At 39.6% G+C, this 23,892-nt stretch overlaps 1 protein-coding gene across 2 annotated transcripts; it reads right to left on the bottom strand.

Annotated features, from left to right (window-relative positions):
* Window positions 1–1,907: 1,907 nt before the first annotated feature.
* On the bottom strand, window positions 1,908–23,375 carry LOC128367511 (integral membrane protein 2B-like). Of its 2 annotated transcripts, XM_053328079.1 has the most exons (8): window positions 23,158–23,375; window positions 9,528–9,659; window positions 9,233–9,265; window positions 5,200–5,268; window positions 4,292–4,441; window positions 3,749–3,859; window positions 3,391–3,541; window positions 1,908–2,749 (listed from the first exon to the last, which is right to left on the bottom strand). In XM_053328079.1, the coding sequence occupies exons 1-8, from the start codon at window positions 23,239–23,241 to the stop codon at window positions 2,664–2,666; spliced, it is 816 nt and encodes a 271-aa protein (XP_053184054.1). In that variant the 5' UTR covers window positions 23,242–23,375; the 3' UTR covers window positions 1,908–2,663. The 2 variants fall into 2 exon arrangements, with proteins under 2 accessions (XP_053184054.1, XP_053184055.1); XM_053328080.1 differs by lacking the exon at window positions 9,233–9,265 and having other exon boundaries at window positions 23,158–23,374.
* Between the last annotated feature and the right edge of the window lie 517 nt (window positions 23,376–23,892).

Here is a 23,892-nt window from a genome sequence, read left to right on the forward strand (position 1 = left end):
GAATCTACTTCCTATTTTACTACCTCCAACTTAGTTTTTTAACAGTTTACCCTATAACAGAAAGATGACAAAATTGAACGACTAACACTAAATACACCATAAGGCTTAAGCAACTATGAGCGATAACAATGAATCACAAGTAATCATGAATTCTCCCCTTCCACACTGTACAGCTGTAGTAATCTCCCAAAACTAGGATTATTGAAGTAAAAAATAAGAATATAAAATCAGTAATTCAGTGACAGAAATGAAATGTCCAACAGAATTGTCATATAGGCTAGCTGTTCATGAATTTGCCTTAGCTTATGACACTCAAAATAAAATATGGGGAGATAAACATAAAAGCAAGCCCAGCTGAATAAGTCAGCCAAGAGGACACAAGTCAAATCAAGGAAGCAGGGGAAAAACCTCTCAATTGTCCACAGTTATTTACTCACGGATATCAGTTTGATCATTATGGCAAGTCTAACGTATCCAACGAGACATCATTGAATATTCAGGGCGGAGCGGACACGTTCTCTCCCAGGTTATGAATGAACTTAGTGGTTTTGGTGACAGAGGTCAGCCACTTCTTCTCGCCGCTCCGGAGAGTGATGCGCAGCTTCGCTGGGAAAAGTAGAGAAGGTCGGAGTCCTCTTTTATAAAGTGCAGCCATGACGTCTTTGTAATCAGCTGCTTCAAAACATCAGCGCTATAATCCTCGTAGAATCAGATCTTACACAAACTGTTTCAACATTTCTGTGTTCAGGATTTAGTGGGCGGGTCTGAAAATCACCATTGCGTTATCAGCATAAACCCGCCCCTGCTGCTGTAGAGGTATAAATACATTCAGCACATACTACTACTACTACTACGGTCTACAGTTAGCCAGTTAGCTGTGTTAGCCGCCGAGCTAGCAGCTGAGTTAGCAGCAGAAAGCTCTCAGACGTAGTGTCCATGTTTCTGGTAGAGATGAGGTGGTGGTGACTTTGATTGACAGGTGACACTTGGTAGGGGGCGGGGTTTCAGTGAACTTGGCAGGCACTCCCACAGCGTTTGGGAGCAGAGAAAGAGGCTGATTTTTACACAACTTTGAAGCCTAATTTCATATATTTGGCGATTTTTTTAATCATTCAAATTTGGCAGGGTGGTTAACAACACACTTTTCTGTGGTATGTCAAACTCCGAACACATATTTATTCTTACTTTACACAGACTTTAAAAGCTTCCTGAACTCTGCTGCAGCTTCACAGAGATAAATATGCTTTCATATGTTGTAAACATGTAACAATATTGTGAAATCTTGACCAAAATTTGGATTTTCCTGCTACTAGTGTAAAATATGCCTCCATTGTGTTCTCTGCTGTTAAACAGTGTGTGCATGCTTGTGTGCAGGAAGTGCCAACATTTTTCAAGTTGACCACTTCCTGCTTTACAGTAAGTATAACCTCAACCAACTGTGGTGTGAAAGTCAGCCATGCTAGCAGCTCTGTGAGGATGTGTATGAGCACAGCAGTGCTTTGAGATAAACACTACTGTCAGTTTGTCAAAGTAGAGCTAAGGCTCATGGGAATGGTAGTTTTGCAGGTATTTGGTCATAAACCAAATTATTGAACAATTAGGGTGCTACAAGAAAAGTCAGGGACTGGATTCATCCTGAGGGGAACATGACCGTCTGAACCAAAGAGGTGGACTGGCTCACTAACACTGTCATGGCACTAGTTGATGGGTCTTGCTCGTTGAGTTTGTTTGCATCACTGTGGGATTCAAACCAGCAACCTTTTCTCTGCTGCAGCCTCTGACCTATTGAACTTGAACCCAACATCACAGCAGGGCTCAGAGCAGAGCTCAGAGCAGGACTCAGGACTCAGAGCAGGACTGGATGAAGGATCCAGACAGGACTCAGAGGAACAACAGACACAGTATAGTTTGTGTTTTCTCTGTTTTATTTATTGGTTGGTCTGGTCATATCTTCCAAGAGATTATATACACAAATTAGTAAAACAAGAAGAGTTATCCAAAACTTACACATTCAAAAAAAGACCCTTTAGAAAAAAGACTTTAACATAAGTGTGTTTTCACGTGCACAAAAAAAATATCAGTGAATTATATTTTTTCCATTTCTTTTTCTTACTTAATCTTTTCTTACTTACATTTTTTAAAGCTAAACAAAAGCAGAACATGTCCACACTCTTATTTTAAGATCAGTTTCCAGTTAGAAAAGAACAGGTGCAGTGTATTAATAGCTACAGCAGACGAAATACAAAAATTAAAGTCTCCCCTGGTCTGTTCCAAAAACCAGAGAGTGGTACAAAAAGTCGCCCTTTTTCTTGCTACTTTATACTTAAACTGACAATATGTATGTATATTAAAATAAATGTTCAGGCTATATATGATTTTGATTAAAATAATTTAGTACTCAGAACTCAGAGTCTGAATTTTAACTAGTTATTTTCTGAAAAGATAGCATGAAAAACAAAGATCCCCAAAACACAAAGTGGAAAAATACTCTTCACCTTTTTTTTCACAATCACTGAATAATCATCAAACAGCTTCACATTTCACTCCTCTCACTCACTCAAACTAACCTGAAGTAAAGGACAGAAACAAAGAAGTGAAGATTAAAAACACAATCTCACTGCACGCTAATGACTTTAAGAGTATCTGTGAGGCAACGAGGCTTCTTACAGACAGATCTCAGTCATCACCACAAACGTGTTCTCGAAGTGGCGAATCTTGCGGCAGTTCCTAGCCTCACGCTTCTGCATGCCTGTAACACGAGCACAGAGACAGTGAACATGCTGCTTTTGACATTACAACTTAAGTCTTAAAGAGTGTGTTAACACATTAAATAGGTGATAAATGTATTTCTAAAAAAGGTGTAAAAAGCATTTCAACCATTTAGATTTGAATTGTGGAGCTAGGCTTCACAAACTGTGTTTCAACATTTCTGTGTTCAGGATTTAGTGATTAGCATAAACCCGCCCCTGCTGCGGTAGAGGTATAAATACATTCAGCACACACTACTACTACTACAGTCTACAGTTAGCCAGTTAGCTGAGTTAGCCGCCAAGCTAGCCGCCGAGCTAGTAGCTGAGTTAGCAGCAGAAAGCTCTCAGACATAGCGTCCATGTTTCTGTTAGAGGTGATGACTTTGATTGACAGGTGACACTTGGTAGGGGGCGGGGTTTCAGTGAACTCGGCGGGCATGCCCACAGCGTTTGGTAGCAGAGAAAGAGGCTGATTTTTACACAACTTTGAAGCCTAATTTCATATATTTGGCGATTTTTTTAATCATTCAAATTTGGCAGGGTGGTTAACAACACACTTTTCTGTAGTATGTCAAACTCAGAACACATATTTATTCTTACTTTACACAGACTTTAACTAAAGGACTGATCCTGTCCTTACCCAGAATCCTGTCTCTGCGCTGCAGCTTGAAGGTCTCCTTGCCGCGGCACAGGTTGTAGATGAAGTAGCCCAGCTGGTCGACGTGCTCCAGGCGCTCCGTCACCACCATCTCCTCATGGATCAAGTAAGACTGAGGCAGGTAGGTGCCGGCCTGGACAGAGACATGAACACAGCACAATGTTAGCAATCATTGTTGTGTCTTACTTAAAAAAAACAACAACAAAAACAATAAAGCAAGAATCTGATGCTGATGATTGCTCTTTACTTTCTGTAGGAGTAGAATAGGTCATCTACTTGTGCTTTAAACCAGCTGATTTTGATCCCAGCTTTGTTTATTCAGAGAGGAGCAGTCTGTTACCTTGACATTAACAAGCAGCTCCAGTAAGTCTTTGGGAGGCATGACGATGGAGGTGTTGAGCGGGATGACGTAGCACTTGTTCAAACTCAGATCCAGGTAGGCGGTCAACCTCTGAGACACAAGACAAACATTCACAGAGTAAGAAAACTACTATGGAGCACTGTGTGTTTTTTCTTCTTCTTCATGAAATGCATTTGTGATCAGAATTCAACTGTAATTGTTCACATAGATCCTCTGATTAACTTTCTGATAAGATGATGTCATGAATGATTCAGACAGGAAACAGAAGATCTGTAATTAAAGGCTGGGGCGGAATGCAGGTATTTGCATGTGTATGTATGTAGATGTGCATGTGTTTATATGTGTATGTGTGTGTGTGTGTTTTTTTCTAGTTCTATAATTTGTGCATTCAACATGTGAATATAATGAAACGACAGTCGTGATGCTGTTTGTTCAACTATCAAAATAAATGATGATCAACAAAAAAAAAGGCTGGGAGTAGAAGCTTCCTCCTCTTTGTTTCTGCTGACTCAGCTATCTCACCCTCTGGAAGTCGTGGACGATGTCAGCAGGGTCTCCATCATCAAAGTCAGGCACAGGGACGCTGATCAGCTCCACCTGTTCCCTCTCCAGCACTCGGATGGTCTCCTCCAGCTGGCGCAGGCGGAACTGGTTTGGCAGCTCAACATGCACCTACAAACCAGTTAATCAACCAGTGGGTCAGTCAGTCAGCTGATTGGATGAGTGGGGCAGCTGTTGGTCAGTCACAGCTGCCATTTACTTCATTAAAGCACACCTTGCAGTTTTTTATACAGAGAGATGAGTATGACATCAGTGGAGAGTCTTAAAGGGACAGTCTGACACACATTATTGGTGTGTGGGACTGTTGGTTGGGAGCAGTGACTTCTTGGAGTCTCGTCAGTGGGGTTTCTAAAGCATCCACATACTGCAGTTTCATATCTGTTATAGAGACATGAAGGTGGTATTAATCCTCTCAATATTTCCTAAAATGTCAAGCTGTCCCTTTAAGATCCTGTACTTTGAAGCCTCTTTTAGCTAAACCATGTGAAATAATCTCTTTCAACACAGTGAAGCTGAGAAGGTTCATAATAGCAGTTTGGTGTTTGGAAGTTTTAGCCTATTAAGTACAAATGTGTTCAACTTTACATCATAGATAACCAGAAAGGAAACTGTGTGTTGTTCCAGACAGTCGTTGGTCAACAAAAATGTAAAATAAACATGATTTGAACTTTAATCAGGAGTCAAACTCAATAAAATATTGCAGAAACAGATTTGAATGCAGTGATGTGACCAGTTAGTCCATCAGTAAATGACTCACTGGTTAATGGTTAATAATGAATGATGCTGGAGTGACATGACAAACTAAAATAAACAGTGCAATGCGTATGTCAGTGTGATGTGACAGTATTTGTACAGTTTGTGTGTCGCACCTCTTCCTCCTCACGGATCATGTAGTCTTCCTCACGGTAGTCCACCCCACACACAAACACCTGGCCCTCCTGCACACGACAAGGAGGGAAAGACAGGACATTATTACTCTGTGTGCTCTGGATTTTATTATGAATGGCTCTGTTGTGTTTGTGTTGAACATTTGCACATGGGTGACATGACACAGTGCACCGCCAGTGCTTTCACACAGATATTGGTCACACACACACACACAAGCACAGAAATGTACGTGTCCTATATAAACCTGTGCATGTAGTGGAGGTGGAGTCAGCTGACTGTGAACCTGCTCCAACCTGTCTGATCCTGTATGATGTCACTTACATTTCTTTTTGCTGTGTCACTGTGCTTTGACTGCAGAGGAGAACTTATGTGTTTGTTTTCTCTTTGAACATGCAGCTGACAGGTGAACAGACTCTGACCAACACATATAAAGTGTTAACCTGTTAAAGCATTATTGAATGGTATCACTTGTTACTATTGTAATTGTTATTGATATTAATATTATTATGACTGGCATTCCATTATATGCTTTGTGGTATTTAGTGTTTGTGGGTGCTGTGGGTTGACAGGAATGATGTGTGGGTTGGTTGGTAATTGAGAGCCTTGTGCATGCTGTATGTGATGGTGATTGTGTTGTGTTGTAATATATGTTTTATGTTGGACCCCCTTGAAAACGAGATGGTTCATCTCAAGGGGCTATCCATTAATTTAAAAAAAAAAAAGGGTATTCTGATGCTTTCACACCTAACATGTCCGTTTGCTCATTTCATGTTTCCTTTAGTGAAAACTGGAAGTCCAACTGTGAACAACACACTAGCTAAAAAGTGTACCAGCCATAGAACTATATCATAATATAATATACATCTCATCTATCATGATCTGAACTGTTCATGAGTAGACCTGTCACTAGAATGATCCATCTATCCTACTATGATGTAATTGGATCAATGATGTGATACTACTTCTACCAGTGTCAGCTGGTAGAAGTAGTATTTTTTTCAGAAAAATCTGATTATATACATGAAAATAAATGTGAACTAAAATGTGGAATAACTATAATCCACTTTTTGTATTATTTGTCTAAACTTCTTTCATGTTTCTTTTCATTTGATGTTTTAAAATGAAGTCATTATGTTTATGAGTACACTTAAATGCACTGTAGGTGGATACAATATTTATCATTCTTTTGTGGGTTACACCATGTGACATTAAGTCTTACTTTTGGTTAAAAAAATGGTGCAAATGTTTTAACAAACCTGATGCTGCTTTTAGAACTATTTTTTTATATATTGTTGAATTGCTCATCTTGTCAACCCTCATTGTCACTGACCCAACTATCAACATCATCATGTCTATATGGAATTATCATATGATACATGGACCAGCAGTGACGAAATCATTTAGATAACTGAAAAAAGAAAAAAAAGTTTTGTAAAGAACAAAAACTAAATAAAAGCTACAATGATCAATGCAAAACTAACTAAAACTAAAGTGAATAGCAAATAAAATCAGCTTAGTTTCAGTTTTCTTTTCATTGTCTCCATGGTGACTGTATAGTGTTCAGTGTGACTTGTTGAGATAACGGGCTAGTACCAGCAGGAGAACACAAACACAGTGTCAGCTTTATTTCATCCTTTACAGCTTCTACTGATCAAAGCTTTTCTCCTAAAACCTGAAACAAGAAAACTAAATCTAAACTAAACTAAAACTACTTCATGTGTTAAACTAACTAAAACTAAACTGAAATAAAAATAAAAACAAAAACTAATGAAAATGTCAAAACTATAATTGTGTTGGTTACAACAGTCTAATCAACCTGATTTTAATAACCTAATGCTGAATGTTTAAATATGTATCTGACACAGCTCAACACTACTACATGAACCATCTGATCCCTGGTTCAAAGCATCATGTATTGATCTGATAGGAAGTCAAAGTTCAACTGGAAGAAAGAGATGAGGTCACCTAGAGAGAAGACGTAGGACTCTGTAGGAGTAATGGAAAGTACAAACACCATGCTGATGATACAGAGTGGAGGATCTCCTCCCCACACATATAATGTGTGGGGGGAGACAGCAGACAGCAGATACATTTCATTGTGTCCTGTCATCAAGTTACTGTGGAATGAACATGAGCTATGAATGATTTAAAGTGAGAAACATTTGAACTTTAAAAGAGAAGTGACTGCCCGAATGTAAGGAGGGAGAGGAGAGATAGCTGATTCTATCAAATACACATTCATTTAAATATGCAAAGATGTGCATGATACAGTCTGGGACATCTAGTAATATTTCACTGTGAACACATCACAAGTATAGAAGTGATGCAGCACGACATCATCATAACTGTCAGATGAACATGTTATCAGTTGATATGACTGCATGTGTACAGCTCTGGCTTTATCTCTAATATGTTAGAGAAGATTAACTGGATACAGGCTGATTTTAATTGTATATTAAATGAATTTATAATGTCTGATAAGATGATATGATATTCAAGTAATAGAAAGCCAAAGATAAATGTCTGAGATATTTTATTACCATAATCACTGTGTGTATTGCCAACAGAGAGCGAACCTGTGCTAATGTGTCACAGATCAGCTGACTGCTGCAGAGCACACTGGACTCTGTGTGTGTGTGTGTGTGTGTGTGTGTGTGTGTGTGTGTGTGTGTGTGTGTGTGTGTGTCTGTGTCTGTGTGTGTGTCTGTGCGCGTGTGTGTTAGTGTGTGTGTGTGTGTCTGTGTGTGTGTGTGTCTGTGTCTGTGTGTGTGTCTGTGCGCGTGTGTGTTAGTGTGTGTGTGTGTGTCTGTGTGTGTGTGTGTGTGTGTGTTACGTGTGTTATGTGTCTTCATGGTAAGGTGTTCATGACTTAATGATAAGCTACGTTTAGTTTCTGTGCAGTGAGCCAGCCTCTGTGGTCAGTCACCTCCTCACAGTCAGTACAGCAAGCTTTGATGTTACACTCTATAAAACATGCTAATAGTTTGAACTGTTGAATTAGTTCACTAGGTTGCTACTAAGCTATGTGATGGCAGTAGAGTTAACATATCATTCTGTCTAAGTGATGTAATGGTAAATATATCTGTTACAGTCTGTACACTGGAAATCTCTGAGCTCATGTCTGATTATCACATGACAACAGCTGGACACAACTGGCTGGGGATTATTAGGTCACGTTCATATAAAGTTAAGTAAAAGACAATAAAAGCTGAACCAGATATTCCTCACCCCCCACCCCACCTCTCCATTCTTTGTTTGTTTAATAAGTTTAGTGCTTCATTAAAGGGTTCTGAATCTGTTGACATGAACACAGATGGAAAATGTTTTTTTTGTCACTTGCATGGCACAGAGAGCTGATGTCTGGTTAGTCAGTGTTCCTCTAGCTTCATTCTGTTTCTTTACTCACTCTTTCACAAAAAATGAACAATGTGTTTTCATATAGTCACACTGCTCAGCTCCACTACTGCAGCTGCTATCACAAATATTTATGTAGTTATAATATGGACTGTGTAAATAAGTAGAATAAACTAAAAATATAATTATGAACATAGTTACTAATATCAAGATTTTCAACCCTTACATACTGTTCAGGTCAAATCTGACCCATTTTGACATTTGACAGTAATTAAAATCAACCTAAACTACATTCTTGAAGCCTGAAAAATGTGATGACTTTTCCTACAGTGGCTCAGAATGTTCAAAAAATGTAAATATTTTAAAATGATGTATTTTGTGCAGCTGGTATACATTTTTGCACATAGAGGTAGTTAAAGGTCACTGTTAAACCTACTATTCAAATCTTATTGCATACTTGGCTTTCAGTAAATAACATCAATAATTATTACTGTTATATGTCTGTCATTTTAGATAACATAAGATCATAATATAGTGTGATTGTTCATGTATTTTCACTGTTATAGTGTCAAATCTAAAGAAAACATGAATGTAAAATATATGTGGTACTAATCACAGTGGAATATGAGCAGTATGTAAGGGTTAATGAGGTTTTCCTACTTCTCCATAGTAATCCATGGGATCCACTTCTCTCTATAGATGGAAACAAAAGATATAAGGATAAACTAAATAAATGAATACATGGACATTAAATAGTCACTGGAGCACAGCAACTTTACCAGCCAGTTATTATTAAGTGAAAAATAATAATAATATCACTAATGAAACTGTCAGTGTAGTTCATTGTTGTAGCTGCAGTAGTAGTGGAGGATCATATATTGACCTCTGAATCTTTCATTCCTATATCATTGTAATCCACATGATCCTACAAGTTGAAGTCAGCCACCATGCTCACCTCCAGGACATAGTAGCGGTACAGGTAAGCTCCTCCAACCACCATCCCAGACAGCATGAGGGCCAGACCCAGACACATGCACCAGCACCAGGCCCGAGACTGGTGACGCACCACAAACGCTGCCTCAGCATCCTGTGGGGGGAGAAGAGGGGGGTGGGGGGGTGGTGGATGTCTGATCAGATATGATGAGGTTTGAAATGTTTCCACCATATTTACACACTGAGGAGTGAGACAGGCCCAACATGTCAACTCATTATCAGCATCATCATCAGCATCAGCATCATGTCACCACTGTTAACTACACATGTATCCATTCATTCGATGGTTTAGTTGAAATCTACTCAGGGCTCTGATCCACCGTTCCTCTTTTCTTAACATACTATAAAAACAGTTGTTCTTCTCCAGAGGTGATTTCTCCCGCCTTGCTCCCCAAATCCAGCTGCCTTTCTCTCCATAACCAATAGTCAGGATTGATCTTTGAGGTTTAATGTTTTAACTCAGCATCCTGTTTAAAAGGGAAACACATTTACTTGTGGTGTGTGTGTGTGTGTGTGTGTGTGTGTGTGTGTGTCTCACAATGCAGAATTTGTTTCCACCCTGACGAGAATGACATGTGGTGTTTAATTTGGCATGAGAGAGTAAATGTGAACAGCCTGCACAGATACACTGAGTGAAGCTGCTGGCCTGTATCAATCTATATCAGACTGCACTGAGTCTGAGTCTCATCATTCTTCCTCAGGAGTACAATGAGGTTCAATAATAAAAGAAAAGAAACGTATACAGTTATAAATCATTCTGTATTTACACTATAATACACTACAACTGTTTTATTTACTGTAGTAAATGTCCAATTCTTACAGAGAATTCTGAAAAAGTCCCACAAAGAAGAACAACAATGACAATGATTTATAATACAGTAAATACAGTGTCTGATATATGACGTGTAGTGAGTGCTGGCTGTCACCTGCTCTGCTTACATAAAAACACTCACTGCATCATTAACGTCATATCAACAGCAAGAAAGTCACATTCTGACAAATCTTTGCAATCAGACATACTGCAGATGTTTCCAGGTGTTTCCAGATGTTTCCAGGTGTTTCCAGATGTTTCCAGGTGTTTCCAGGTGTTTCTGTGAGCAGTCCTGACAGCAGCATGCACACTTCATTCTAACCAGTAAACATTATCTCCAGCAGAGTGAATGTGACACTGATAGTTATGCAGCTTGTTAACACACTGCTAATGATGTCACTTACAGTTCAATCATGCCTCCATTAATCTGAGAACTGAACTCTTTTAAATCATCATTTCCATATCAAAACAAGCATATGGGTGCTCTCCTCTGGCAGCCAATCACAGCGGCCCACTGTGAGCACAGCACTGGATCAATGCAGAGCAGCCAGTCCTGCCAGGACCCTGCCAGGACCCTGCCAGGACCCTGCCAGGACCCTGCCAGGACCCCGGCTACTTTCTAGAGTCATGACAACCACAGGACACACTGTGCTGTGAGCCTAGAGTGTGTGCGTGTGTTTGAAAAACCAGGCAGTAGTATTTAGTTGAGATGAAGGAGGCTCCGCACGCATGCACGCACACACACACACACACACGCACACACACACACACACACGCACACACACACACACACACATACTGACTCATCACCATGCAAATCAGACAGACAGACACAGACTAACAGAAATACTAAGAATCAATAAAGAATTTAGACTGAAAGACAAAGTGAAGGTGTCTCTCACTGTAACACTCAACAGTCCCACTGTTTACCATTTATAACTTCATACATGTTTATAACTAACTAGAATGTAGTTATAAGCAGACATATTGAGTGGACACACAACACATAAAGAATTATAATATAATAAAACACAAATGTCTCATTACACTATAGTATGCTTGTGTGTTTCTGAATTTGGTTAACCTCATTTTATGTTGAATTTATGAATAAGCTCATAGTTGACAGATTTGATGTGCCTGTATGTTTTATTATTGCCTTTGTGTTGAGTTGTGTTCCACACATGATTCTTCTCTTTCTATTGATTACAGCAAAGTGGCAACACTTCCAGGAAGTAGAAAACTGATATCAGCCCAATATTCTTTTCATTTTTGATCAGATGTGGCAGATAGTGAGCTGTGTTCACTGTCAAATGAATAGTGAATAAAAGCTTTAGAGACTCAGCACAGAGAGCAGACAGGCATTAGTGGTCAGCACAATGTGAACACAGCTGATAACATCATTCAAACATATCAACCAATAGCAGCAGTAATCAAGACTTGTGTTCCATACATCTCTATGTATTAATTCATTCTGTTTTACAGAGTTAGGAAAGAAATGTGAGGAATACAGCTTGGATCAATACTTAGTATCAGCCAATAACCAAAGCTCAAATATCTAAATCCATTTATTATTTTAACTTGGACTTTACTACTTACTAGTACACAATTTGTATATTTCATTTTTGAATGACTTGTATAATAGTTGTGCACTAGAATGTGTGTTTGCCATGATGTTTGATATAGTCCTGCGGTCAGAGCTAGTTATTAATAGTTAATAATAATCCATAGCAGAGGCAGCTGGAATAGAACGACACATTTATATAGTGTTACATTAACAAGCATAATGCTAAAACTGAATGTAACACTCCTGCTTTAGGCTTTGGCTACCCTGTGACTGACAAGTTGTTACCACGGCGACAACATTGGTTATGTATGTTAAAACTGAAAGCCCAGATGAGAACTGGAGTATAAGTGTAGCTGTTACATAAAACAGTGTTGTTCAGGAAGTCTGTTTTGTTTCAAGACTGTAACTGCACCATGCTAACCCAGCTAGCAGCTAGCATTAAGGTCCAAATATGGTGCTGGTCAAATTGCCAAACTGGAGGCTTACAAACTAGAGTCCACAGAGCAGCGGGTGACATCACGCTGACTACGTCTGTTATTTTTTACAGTCTAAGCTTGAGACTTTGAGCTGAGCTGAATGACAGGAAAAGAGGATTGAGGGTAAATATTGAAGACGCTGGAGCTTATCAGCAGACAAACATGAGTCTGTGGACTTTGGCCGAGCAGAGGAAGACTCGGCTTCTTCCACTCTGCTGCCTTCTCCTCCTGCTCCAAAACAAAACAAGACTGAGAGAAACTGTCTGAGGTCAATGTGAAGATAAAACAATGATCGTTAACGTGACATTTCTCAGCTTCTGCTGCTCTGCTGCTGCTTTCACTTCGTGTTTTTTTTTCTCTTCAGAAAGTGAAGAAACTCTTCCCTTGAACTGAAGATGTATTTAAAACAGAGTTATTTCTGTGGATGTTGTGTCACAGTCAGCACACATTCCTAACATCAGCAAATAACAGCTGACCTCCAGTTTAACATAACACATTCCAGTCTTCTGTTTGGTCAGTAAAGCTATACCATCAGAGGAAAATGCACCTCAGCCTGTCCACACATTTTACAGTGATGTCTGACACTAGTCAGCATTTCTCTGGTCAGAAGTAAAGACAAAACAACTTCAAACAGGAAGACGGTGCAGCAGATACACAGACGCAGCTCAGTGACCGCCACCTCTTCCTCACACACAACACAACACAACACAACACAACACAACACAACACAACACAACACAACACAAGTTACCGACAGCAAGTAAAAACAGACGGTTGAGCAACTGTTGTGAGGGAAGCTGGAAGCATGCTGAGCAAGAACAACGTTAGAAAAAGAGGAACCAAACAACCAGCTGAGACTAAAAAATGAGAAAAACAAGAGGAAGTCCCTTTAACGAGAACTGCTAACGTTCATGGTGTCAGCAGAGGGGTGTGTGTGTGTGTGTGTGTGTGTGTGTGTGTGTGTGTGTGACAGCTCACTGGCTCACAGCAACAGTAAAAGGGAACATTTCCTCAGGCTTTTCTGCATCAGCTGTAAAGCCTGGCTCACCTTTGACCAGAGCTTTGTTACTATCACAAGTCTTTTTACTTTACGGAGAGAAAAGATGAACTGATGAAAAAACAGGACAGAAAGAGAAGAGGATGTGTCTACTTAATGAACAGAAGAGAATATTCAACAGCTCACTTTGACTTAAAGACTTTGTGGTCCTGAATTAAGACTGGCAGGTTTTATACGTTCAGCAGAAAACACAAGCCACTTATTATTTTTAGGTGGGTCAGCTGTGGCCCGTCCACCAATCAGAAGGTTGAAGTGAGCTTTATTTTAAATTAAAGATGTCGTCTCTGGCTCTGGAAAAACTTTGAATTTTCTTCTGTTATTTTAAAGCCTTAACAATGACTGTTGACGTTCTGTTCAGGCTCTTTTTTTTAGCATGAAATTGGATGATTTTAACATACAAAGAAGGAAATATATCTGACACATATTCATCCAAAATGTCAAAAATATTCATTCAGCATTTAATATCATTTGTTGAAATAGTTTTTCCTGTCTTATGAAACATACCAACCAACCAGAGTGTTTTATATAGTTTTCTCCTCATAAAAACAAACATGAACTTGTTCTGCTCTTTAAAAGCTTCATTAAGGATTAATCTCACATGTATCTGTGACTGATGAGCCATGTATGAATGATTAGTGGTTCAGAAGTTTGTTATTGAGACTAATTGTGAGGACATCTATGACAGGTTACAATATGAACAGTATGTGAGGGTTAAAGTGATCACTGATGGAAATCTGTCTACACATTTTATGCCCAGATCACTTGATCATTAGTCCAGAAATGTTTTGTAGCACCAGAAATAGAAGAAGAAGAGGCGTGTTCAGGTTAGTAAGTCTGGGTGTTCTTAGAGGTGATGAGTCATAGTCCATAGTTCCCTGACTGGTTGGAGACATGTCTTCAGGGCTGTATGAAGGTTTGTTAAGTGACTTATTAAGATGTGAGGAGACATTACAAAGTATAGAGATACTATAGACTCAGTGATCAGAAGAAAAGAGTCAGGATCTGTGGATTCAACTCAAGTCATTTTGCTAAATTGTCATGAAGTGATCTTTTATTTTCACAACAGCCTGCAGCTTCACCAACAAGACACAACAGGCCCTCAAACCAACGTTTCATAACACACACACACACACACACACACACACACACACACACACACCCTCATTAACACCCACATATGTCAACATGGCTAACACAGTGAAGAAAGCAGACTTAGAATAAAGCAGGAACAACATGTACACACTCACACTGCAGCTAATTAAAGAGTATAAAAACATCTTGCACAGTCATGTCTTGTTGCAACAGCAGTAACCACGTCTGTTTACTGTAACTCCATCAATTCTCCTCTAATGCTGACTTTATGGTGGAGGAGTGCCTCTCTGGGTTTTTTTTTTGGGGGGGTGGGCAGCATAAGTCCCTGGCTGGATTCAAACCAGGGGCGCTGCTATTATGTGGTATTCACAGTAGCAGCTTGTGTTAGTGTGTGTGGACACAGAGCAGTAGCAGCTTGTGTTAGTGTGTGTGTGGACACAGAGCAGTAGCAGCTTGTGTTAGTGTGTGTGGACACAGAGCAGTAGCAGCTTGTGTTAGTGTGTGTGGACACAGAGCAGTAGCAGCTTGTGTTAGTGTGTGTGTGGACACAGAGCAGTAGCAGCTTGTGTTAGTGTGTGTGGACACAGAGCAGTAGCAGTCTCCAGCATAGGATTAAGTTTCAGTGACACATGAAACTCACTGCTGTGAACACTGAGCTGCTGCTTCACTTAGATGGCTTAGACACTACACAGTAAGCTGGCACACACTCCAACTGACCCAACATAACACTTTCTCATGTGTGACAATGAGTTGATAAAACCAGACATTTGAACTCAGATCACATACAAAGAATGAAAGTGAATCTAAAATATTTAGTCAAAACTAACTGAAACCTGACTGACCTAAAATCCTAAATGACTATCCTAAATGACTACTTCACAAATGAAGCAAAAACTTAAGTGGAAGGGTTTCATCAGTTCAAGTGAAACAAGTTTCAGAATAACTGGTATTAAAAATTCATATTAAAAAAAGAAGTTCAAACTGTGTGGTAGCTGTAAATCTACCTGTGTGCATTATATTATGAAGGAGTTCTAAGTGTCAGGTTGTGAGGAGCAGTATCTCTGTAGCACTGGGTGAAGGGTGTGTGTGGGGGGGAGGGTGGTGGTGGTGGGGGTCATCCTCTCTCTAATCTTCCCTCTAGTGGAGTTTTAGAGCTCGGCCCTGTGGGAGGCAGCTAAAGCTCCCAGCTGAGTCTCCCACTGATTAGTCTTTAATCCTTTCCAAGAGGTCCACGTGCCTCAGACCACACACACACACACACACACACACACACACACACACACACGCACACACGCACACACGCACACACGCACACACACACACACACACACACACACAGACAGACAGAGCAGAGCAGAGGAGAAGCTTTGACCTGTAATATTGTCATTAGCACTGTATCTCAAGTTCCAGTGACTACAAAGTGAAACAAAAAGGTAGATGTAAGTCGACCGTTAAAAAAATGCAGCCACCAGCAAAGCTTGGTGTAGCTGACTCATTTGCAAAAAGGAAGTGGCAGCCACATATGAAAATACTTCCCATGTATTTCTATCTAAACCAACAGCTGATAGAACAAGCTCCCACCAGTTTGCGCCATTATTCAATAGAATCATTCTCATTAATCTGACTATTACTCTCTACATGAATCATTTGGGCTGGACTAAACTACTGAGAGGCCAGTAATAGAATGTGTTTGTCATTCTGCATTAACTAATCAATTCAACAGCAAAGCTTTTAGCTCTCACTGAGTCATTATGTACTGATGGAGACCTAGTGACTGCTGCTCTGTTTTAATGCAGTGAAGTCAGGTGTGGGACTGCACACTGTCATCAGCTGTTTAACTGACATTGCTCAAGTCCTGCAGCCAGCAGCACACACACCTTTCATTCCTCTCACTGTGTGACAGGTGATGAACTTCTCATTCATTTAAATGGGGGCAGTGTGTCCTTAGGATGGAGACTAGGGCTGGACAATTAATTGAATTTTAATCACGATATCAATTTTGGCCTCCCACAATTATAAAAACGTAATAATCGACATAAACGATTATTGATCTGCTCGGCGCGGCGCAACTGTGACATACATCCAACGCCCCCGTCTTTCCCAGCAAGTTCTGTGTCCCGCCCCTTATGTTAGACCCGCTGGAGGAACGGTGTGTCTCTGTGCAGATCTGGGAGATTTAAAATGACAGAAAGGCCTTTGGTTGACAAGAAGAAAGATAGGACTGGGACATCTTCAGTGACATCACACAGCTATCAGGACGCTGCGCTCTCGCACGCGCTGCATTGAGAGTCACACACACACACACACACACACACACACACACACACACACACACACACACACACACACACACACACACACAAGCGCCCGCAGTCACTCTCTAGTGCGCGCTCTTGCTCGTTCACTTCAGACGTCGGGAGATTGTGTCTCATTTGCGGGCGTCAGGGTGAGTTGGGATGTATGGATTATATAACATATTCATTTCTGTGCGGTGGGATCTATCACTTCTCAGCGTGAGAAATGACAGGTGTGGCCTGAGAGTGTGTGAACTGCTTGACACAGTGCTCACCATGGCAACACGACCAATTTGTTTAATAAGCTCGGTAGCCAGGGGATTTTTGTTTTGGTAGGTTTTGGCTTTTTATTTTTTTTACATATTGCTATTATTATTTCCATTTATCATTATATATATTTTTATTGATTTTAATTTATTTCTGGTTGTGCTGTTCAAATATATTTCAAGTTGAGTTCTGATGGTTCAATAAATGCTTATGTTTACACATCTATGAATAATCATGTTTTATAATCGCGATTTCAATATCGATCAAAATAATCGTGATTATGATTTTTGCCATAATCTTCCAGCCCTAATGGAGACCACATTGGGCTCAGCAAAAAAACTGCAACAATAAAGTTAAACCAGGCTCAACTTTTGCCACAACGCATTGCATTGACTACATCACATAAGATAATGATCAAACAAGAAGCTTGATTAGCACAACCATATGTAACATTGTAGCATTCCTGTTTAGCGAGGAGCTGTGAAGATGAAGAGACTCATCATCACTGCAGTGATCTTCACAGAGTTGTACCTCTGTCATGAGGGGAAACAAACACATAAATGACTGAGAACTGGTCTGGTGTTATATCAGCCTCCAAGTCTGAGGTTCTGGTTAGTATTTCTATTTGAGCTATGATCAGATAAGTCACACACTCACACCTCTGTGGAAGCCTGTGTAGAGCCTGATTTGGTCTAATTAATCAATAATCAATCAACTTTACTTATATAGCGCCAAATCACAACAAAGTATCTCAGGGTACTTTCCACATAGAGCAGGTCTAAACTGTACTCTTTAGGTTTCATTTTAAAGAGACCCAACATTCCCACATGAGGAAGCACTGCTTAGTTGCAAGAAAAACTCTCAGGACAGGAAGAAACCTCAGGCAGAACCAGGCTCAAAGTGAGCAGCCATCTGCCTCGATCAGTTGGGGTCTAACACAATCTAAATGTGTTACTTTTTGAAGCATGTAAAAGTTGCCCACTGTGGGACTGAAGACTGACCCAAAACTGGGAAATCTTGTTGAGCCCTGTGGAAGCTTTGGCTTTAATCCAACCATATGTTAGTATGAGATGAAGCAAATGAAGCTACTAATAAGCTGTGGATTTATCCTGCTATCACTAAACATTGATGACAGATGTATGGAGACTACCTGATGGTCCTTATCTGGGTGTGTGGAGTCAGATTTGGTGACATGCATTCATGGTAGTCAGTACATTTTCAGCTCATCAGCTTTTACACTCAACTCACATCAGCTTCTGAGAAAACAGTTTGTTAGCGGGAACACAGCAACAAGTGCATGCATGCAGCTGTTCTTTATCTGAGCATGTAAAAATAGTGTTTGAATGCATCACGCCCACATTATCAACACAGTGTGAGCACAGCTACACAGCTACACAGCTACTGCTTCCTTCCTACATCTGCACATTATAGTCACCTCCTATAAACATACATAGATAGAACATTGTACACTGTCATCAGTACACTGTCATTGCTGCCTCAGCAACTCACACTGATTATTATACTTCCCTTTCTTCATATGACTGATTAATGCTCACTGACCAACTGCACCACCTAAACTCAGTTGCTGTCAGCCAATCAGGCACCAATATTTGAAGCACTTCAAATGTATAAATGGTTTGAAAATACTGTACAACACCACAGCTCCCAGTAGCTCCCAGTAGCTCCCAGTAGCCCCCACTCCCACTAATGTATTGTATATTTATGGTTTATTGGATTGTGTTTTATTGTATAATTTATTTTTTGAATTCCCCCCTAGAGGGATCAATAACCTTATCTTCCCCTAACTTGTTGTCAGTTACTCTTAGCTTAGCTGACTTAGCTGACTGTTCAGACTATGAATAAAATAATAAACATTGTAGTTTGTTGTGTGTGGTGTACAGATCACTTCTATTGTGTTTCTTAGCAGACGTTAAAATACACAGTGTTTTAATTTTAGTTTGGTGCTCCTATCTACACTGAGCATCTGTTCTGGGTTTCCTCTCTGCTGCACAATGTGTGTGTCTGGGATCAAAAATATTCATCTCATTTGAAGATAGGAAATATCCAATAAAATGAACTTTTAACAACACAGTGTGAGTATGAATGTGCAGCAGGAGGTTGAACACATCACTTCACTTACTTATGATAGTTGGTCACATTGTTACCATTCAACAACTTTTTACAGGATGTTTCAGGATCATTCACCTTTATTTCTGTTCCATTTCAGTGAAGTGCTATGAGTCACTGGTGCACATGTTTCTAATGAAGCAGAGCTCATTAAGGACTGGATCTATAATAAGTCCAAAGAGTGACAGCAGGACAGCAGGAAACTAATCATTCATTTACACAAAGTCAAATTGTGTTTAGAAGAGCAGATCACATGTTACAACTAGTGAGAATGTGCATTGTAAGCCTTAGGTCTGAAGAGGTCATTTAGTTGTAATGTTGGTGATTTAATGAGGGGGGTGTCAAATATATACATCTACTTCATTACACCTGGCACCAAAGTTCCTGTATGTTTTGAATGAATGAAGCACAGTTGAGGGAGAACTCAGGCTTACTGAGGGAAAAGCTAAACAGAGCATTGAGACGTACTTAGCCTAAATATTTAGCTCTGTCTATTTTCTGTGTCTATTAATGTCTTAGCACGTGTCTTAAATAACAGACAGGCTGAGGCTTTAGCTCACTGCTTGCTTCCTGTTCAAGCTGTGAGACTGCTCAGTGTGCTTTTTCCCCTCAATCATCACAGAAAACATCATCTACCTGTGTGGAGACTGATAGCGATCAAATTATACATCTCTCTCTCTCTCTCTCTCTCTCTCTCTCTCTCTCTCTCTCTCTCTCTCTCTCTCTCTCTCTCTCTCTCTCTCTCTCTCTCTCTCTCTCTCTCTCTCTCTCTCTCTCTCTCTCTCTCTCTCTCTCTCTCTCTCTCTCTCTCACACACACCCTCTCTCTCTCTTACACACACACACTCTCACACACACACAGTAGAGGAGCAGACAGCCACAGCAGCCACAGAGCTTCTCATCAGTCACCTGATCTCCGTCTGAGCTGCTCTCTATCTACTGAAGAGCAGACTAAAAACACACACACACACACACACACACACACACACACAGAGCACAACAAGCCAGAGCAGCACGAGTGAAGGTCAGTGTGTGCTGATGTCTACCTTCACATTAAATATGAAACATGACAATGCCACACTCATATATCTGCCAACCAATATGATCAGCCCATATTGATCAATATAAGTCCAATATGTTCTGATATTTTATTAGTTTATCTAGGCAGCATTTAATGTACATATGATCCCTTTTCTTAATTGAAGTTTAACATATACATACATGTTGTTTTTGGTATTTAGTTAGTTATTTATAATTATTCAATTGAAGTTTACTGTTTCAGTCATTTTATACAGTAAAGTTTATTGTCAAATGGTAAAATATTACCCTTCATTACATATCTAACTATCATATAAAATGTATGCTTTACACCATCATGATTTTTGGGGCTAATAAATAAACATGAGGGAGCAATGTGTGTATTTAAATAACTTGTTAAATGACTGTTTACTGAGTATAAACAAAAGTATTCTCAAGTATTTTAGCCAATGTTTAAAAATCTTTTCCATGGCCCAAACTGACAGAGATGCAAGGCTAAAACATCAATGATCTGTAGAGGGCATTCACTGCCTGGCCAGACACAAGTTCACAGTTCAGTCAGGTCAAACCAAAATAACTTGAGACAGAAATAATGGGAACAATAACTTACTGGAATGGCTGTCATGGCTGTATGGATGGGTACTGTCTAAAGTGGTTTGCTGTAGACAGTACCACGCCCCGTTTCTGAAACTGGGTATGCACATATTGCATAAAATGCTAAATATCGGCCAATCCGATATAGCTGATTAGATTGGCGAAAATCCTAATAAAATGTTAATAAAAGCGTCATTCATTTGACTTCAGAAAGACATTTTCTAATATAAAATGTGTTCTTTTTAAAGTATCTGCAGACACTGGTCAAGCTATAGTAGGGGCCAATACTGGCCTTTTACAGATGTGTATCAGTACACATGTACCACAAAGCTTTTAGTTCATCTGTGTTTTATCTTTTATTATAAACTTGTTTTTATTTAGTTTCCTCTTTTTAACCCATGCTGTTTATTTTAATGTGCTGTACTTGTTTGCTCTTCTTTTAATACCTTCAATGTAAAGCACTTTGAGCTGCATTTTATGTATGAAAGGTGCTATAGAAATGTTTGGTTCTTTTTTTCTTTTTAGTTATTTATACATATTGAATTCACAGTGAAGCTTCCTGTTTCAGAGCAGCATTTATTGTTAAACTGTAAATATCATGCCTCCATTACACAGCATTTATATATATATATATATATATATATATATATTATCTAATGTCTATCTAATGTGAACAGTTAGAAATGATCATGTGTGCATCTGTAGTGTATGTGATGTGAGGATATGTTTGCTGTGACTAACACTTCTAACCTCAGAGGAGAAAGGTTAAGTTCCCATCACTAAAATAAAAGTCTAATCTGAAACTCAGAGGGGGGGGGGGGGGGCATCCAGACTATCAGCACAGAGCTAGTATCTACAATAACCACACAGGAAGATGAAGCAGAGATACAGATCACATTACACAGAAAGAAAGTCAAGAACAAGTCAGGACAACTAATCACATCTCTATAAAAACCTGTTTATCTACAACTTCACTTCCTGCTTCTACATTTCTACACTCCACTGATACCCTCTTTTCTCTAATAAAGCACAATATGAGAACACACACTCACACACACGCAGTCACAATTACACTGACTTCACAGAGAGACAGACTGCAACAAACTTCCTGTGAAAGCTTGAAACAGAAACGGAGCAGCTCCTTTCACAACAGGGAGGAGTGAGCAGAGACAGGAAGAGCTTTCACTCACCTTCTCACACACACACACACACACACACACACACACACACACACACACACACACACACACACACACCAGCAGTCAGCACTTTAAAACCCACAACAGTTTCAAAGTGCTGAACGCTCCACCAGCAGAGAGGATCAGTAATGTCACACAGCTATCACCTACAATTATTAGATTACATTATATAAAGTGACTTTTCGGAGTTTCCCTGAGCAGATCAGCCTGGATAAACCTTCCCACAGCTTCTCATAAAGTCAACTTGTGACAGGAAGCTTCCTCTTTCTCTGTCACACACTGTACAAGCTATCCTGCTACAAACTCTTCATTCCCAGCAGATCAGGATGTTGCTTCTTTCCAGAAAGGAGCAGAAAATAAAAGAGCTACCAGTTTATAGATGTAATGTTGGAGGATTAGTGTGGTGAATGATGAATATTTCCACACTTTCTCTTTTACAAGAGTGACGCACTTTCACACAGAGCGACAAGAAGCCAGCTTCCTGTCTAATGTAAGCTCACACAAACATAAAAACACACATGAGAGTGCAGAGAACAGGTTTAGACTCTGTTTGAAGTGAAGGCAGGACTATTCTAAATGTTGACACAGCTAAATGAAAAGCTCAAAGAGTGAAAAGGTCTATCTATGATCATGAACTGAACTGATGATGACTTCTGTTTGAAATTCACTTGCGTTCAAATCATATGCAAGAGTCATTAAAAACACTGCATTAAAGGATAACATATATACTGACATGTATTTTACTGTAAGCTACAATAACATGGAATAACTGAGTACAAGTACATCATCTGCTTTAAAGTGTATAAGGACAGCAGAACAAGGAAAAGGGAAAAAGGCTGATGAGGAAGCAGCATAATAACTCCTCACACACTGTTCAGTAACGTTACAATAATACTGAAAAGTCCTCATTACAATACTACAGTAAGAACAAGTTACTGAAACAGTGACAGTGTATCGGTGACTTAGCTCTACCAAACAGTAGAGTTTACCAACCTGTATTTAAACTGCGTGTTTCTTCCTGCACCGAGCACAAAGCTAAGTTAACGTTAGCTCAGTTAGCCATTTTCTACTTACTTTGTCCTCTTCGGGAATGAGAGTTTCAGCGTCTTTCTTCACATCTTTCTGTGACAACGCGGCGTTAAACGACACCTTCACCATCCTGGATTAAAAAGTGCCAAACTCCTGCTAGTAGAGAAACAGAACGACAACAAACTACACACGACTAGACAGAGAGAATTTGCTCCGAGGTGAAGAAGCCGTACTTCTGCCCGCAACTCAGTCTGATCTGTTGTTGTGATAGCAGCGCCGTCAAGCTACGCACAGGCACACGTTTGTACTTCCGGTTTGAGTCCAACATAAAAGCACAGCTGCTGAAACTGCATTTCCTAGCTCTGAGGAAGAAGAGATACAACACGTATAAAATGTTACAAGTATTATATTTTTAAATGAAAGTGCAGTTAGTATCATCCCTCAGTGTTCTAGTATTAGATCTCTGTTTTGTACTTACTACTTTATATAAGCTACTGTTGTAGTTTAGTCAATATTAACACATCATCTGCAGATGAGGCCACCTCAGAGTACGATACGAAAAAGTACAATATTTAACACTAAAATGTGGTGAAGAAGTACTCCGGTACCTCAAAACTGTAATAAAGTACAGTGATGAGTGAATAGTTTCATTCCATGACTGTCTCTGAATGATGTTAGTGACCGTCAGAGATTATATTCTCACTACTACTACTGATTTGTTTCTTTAAACCTTATAACTACATGAACACTTGAGAGTAGGCTATTTCACTAGGAAATAAT

This window comes from Scomber japonicus, chromosome 11, assembly GCF_027409825.1.
Source record: "Scomber japonicus isolate fScoJap1 chromosome 11, fScoJap1.pri, whole genome shotgun sequence".
Taxonomy (NCBI): Eukaryota; Metazoa; Chordata; class Actinopteri; order Scombriformes; family Scombridae; genus Scomber; species Scomber japonicus.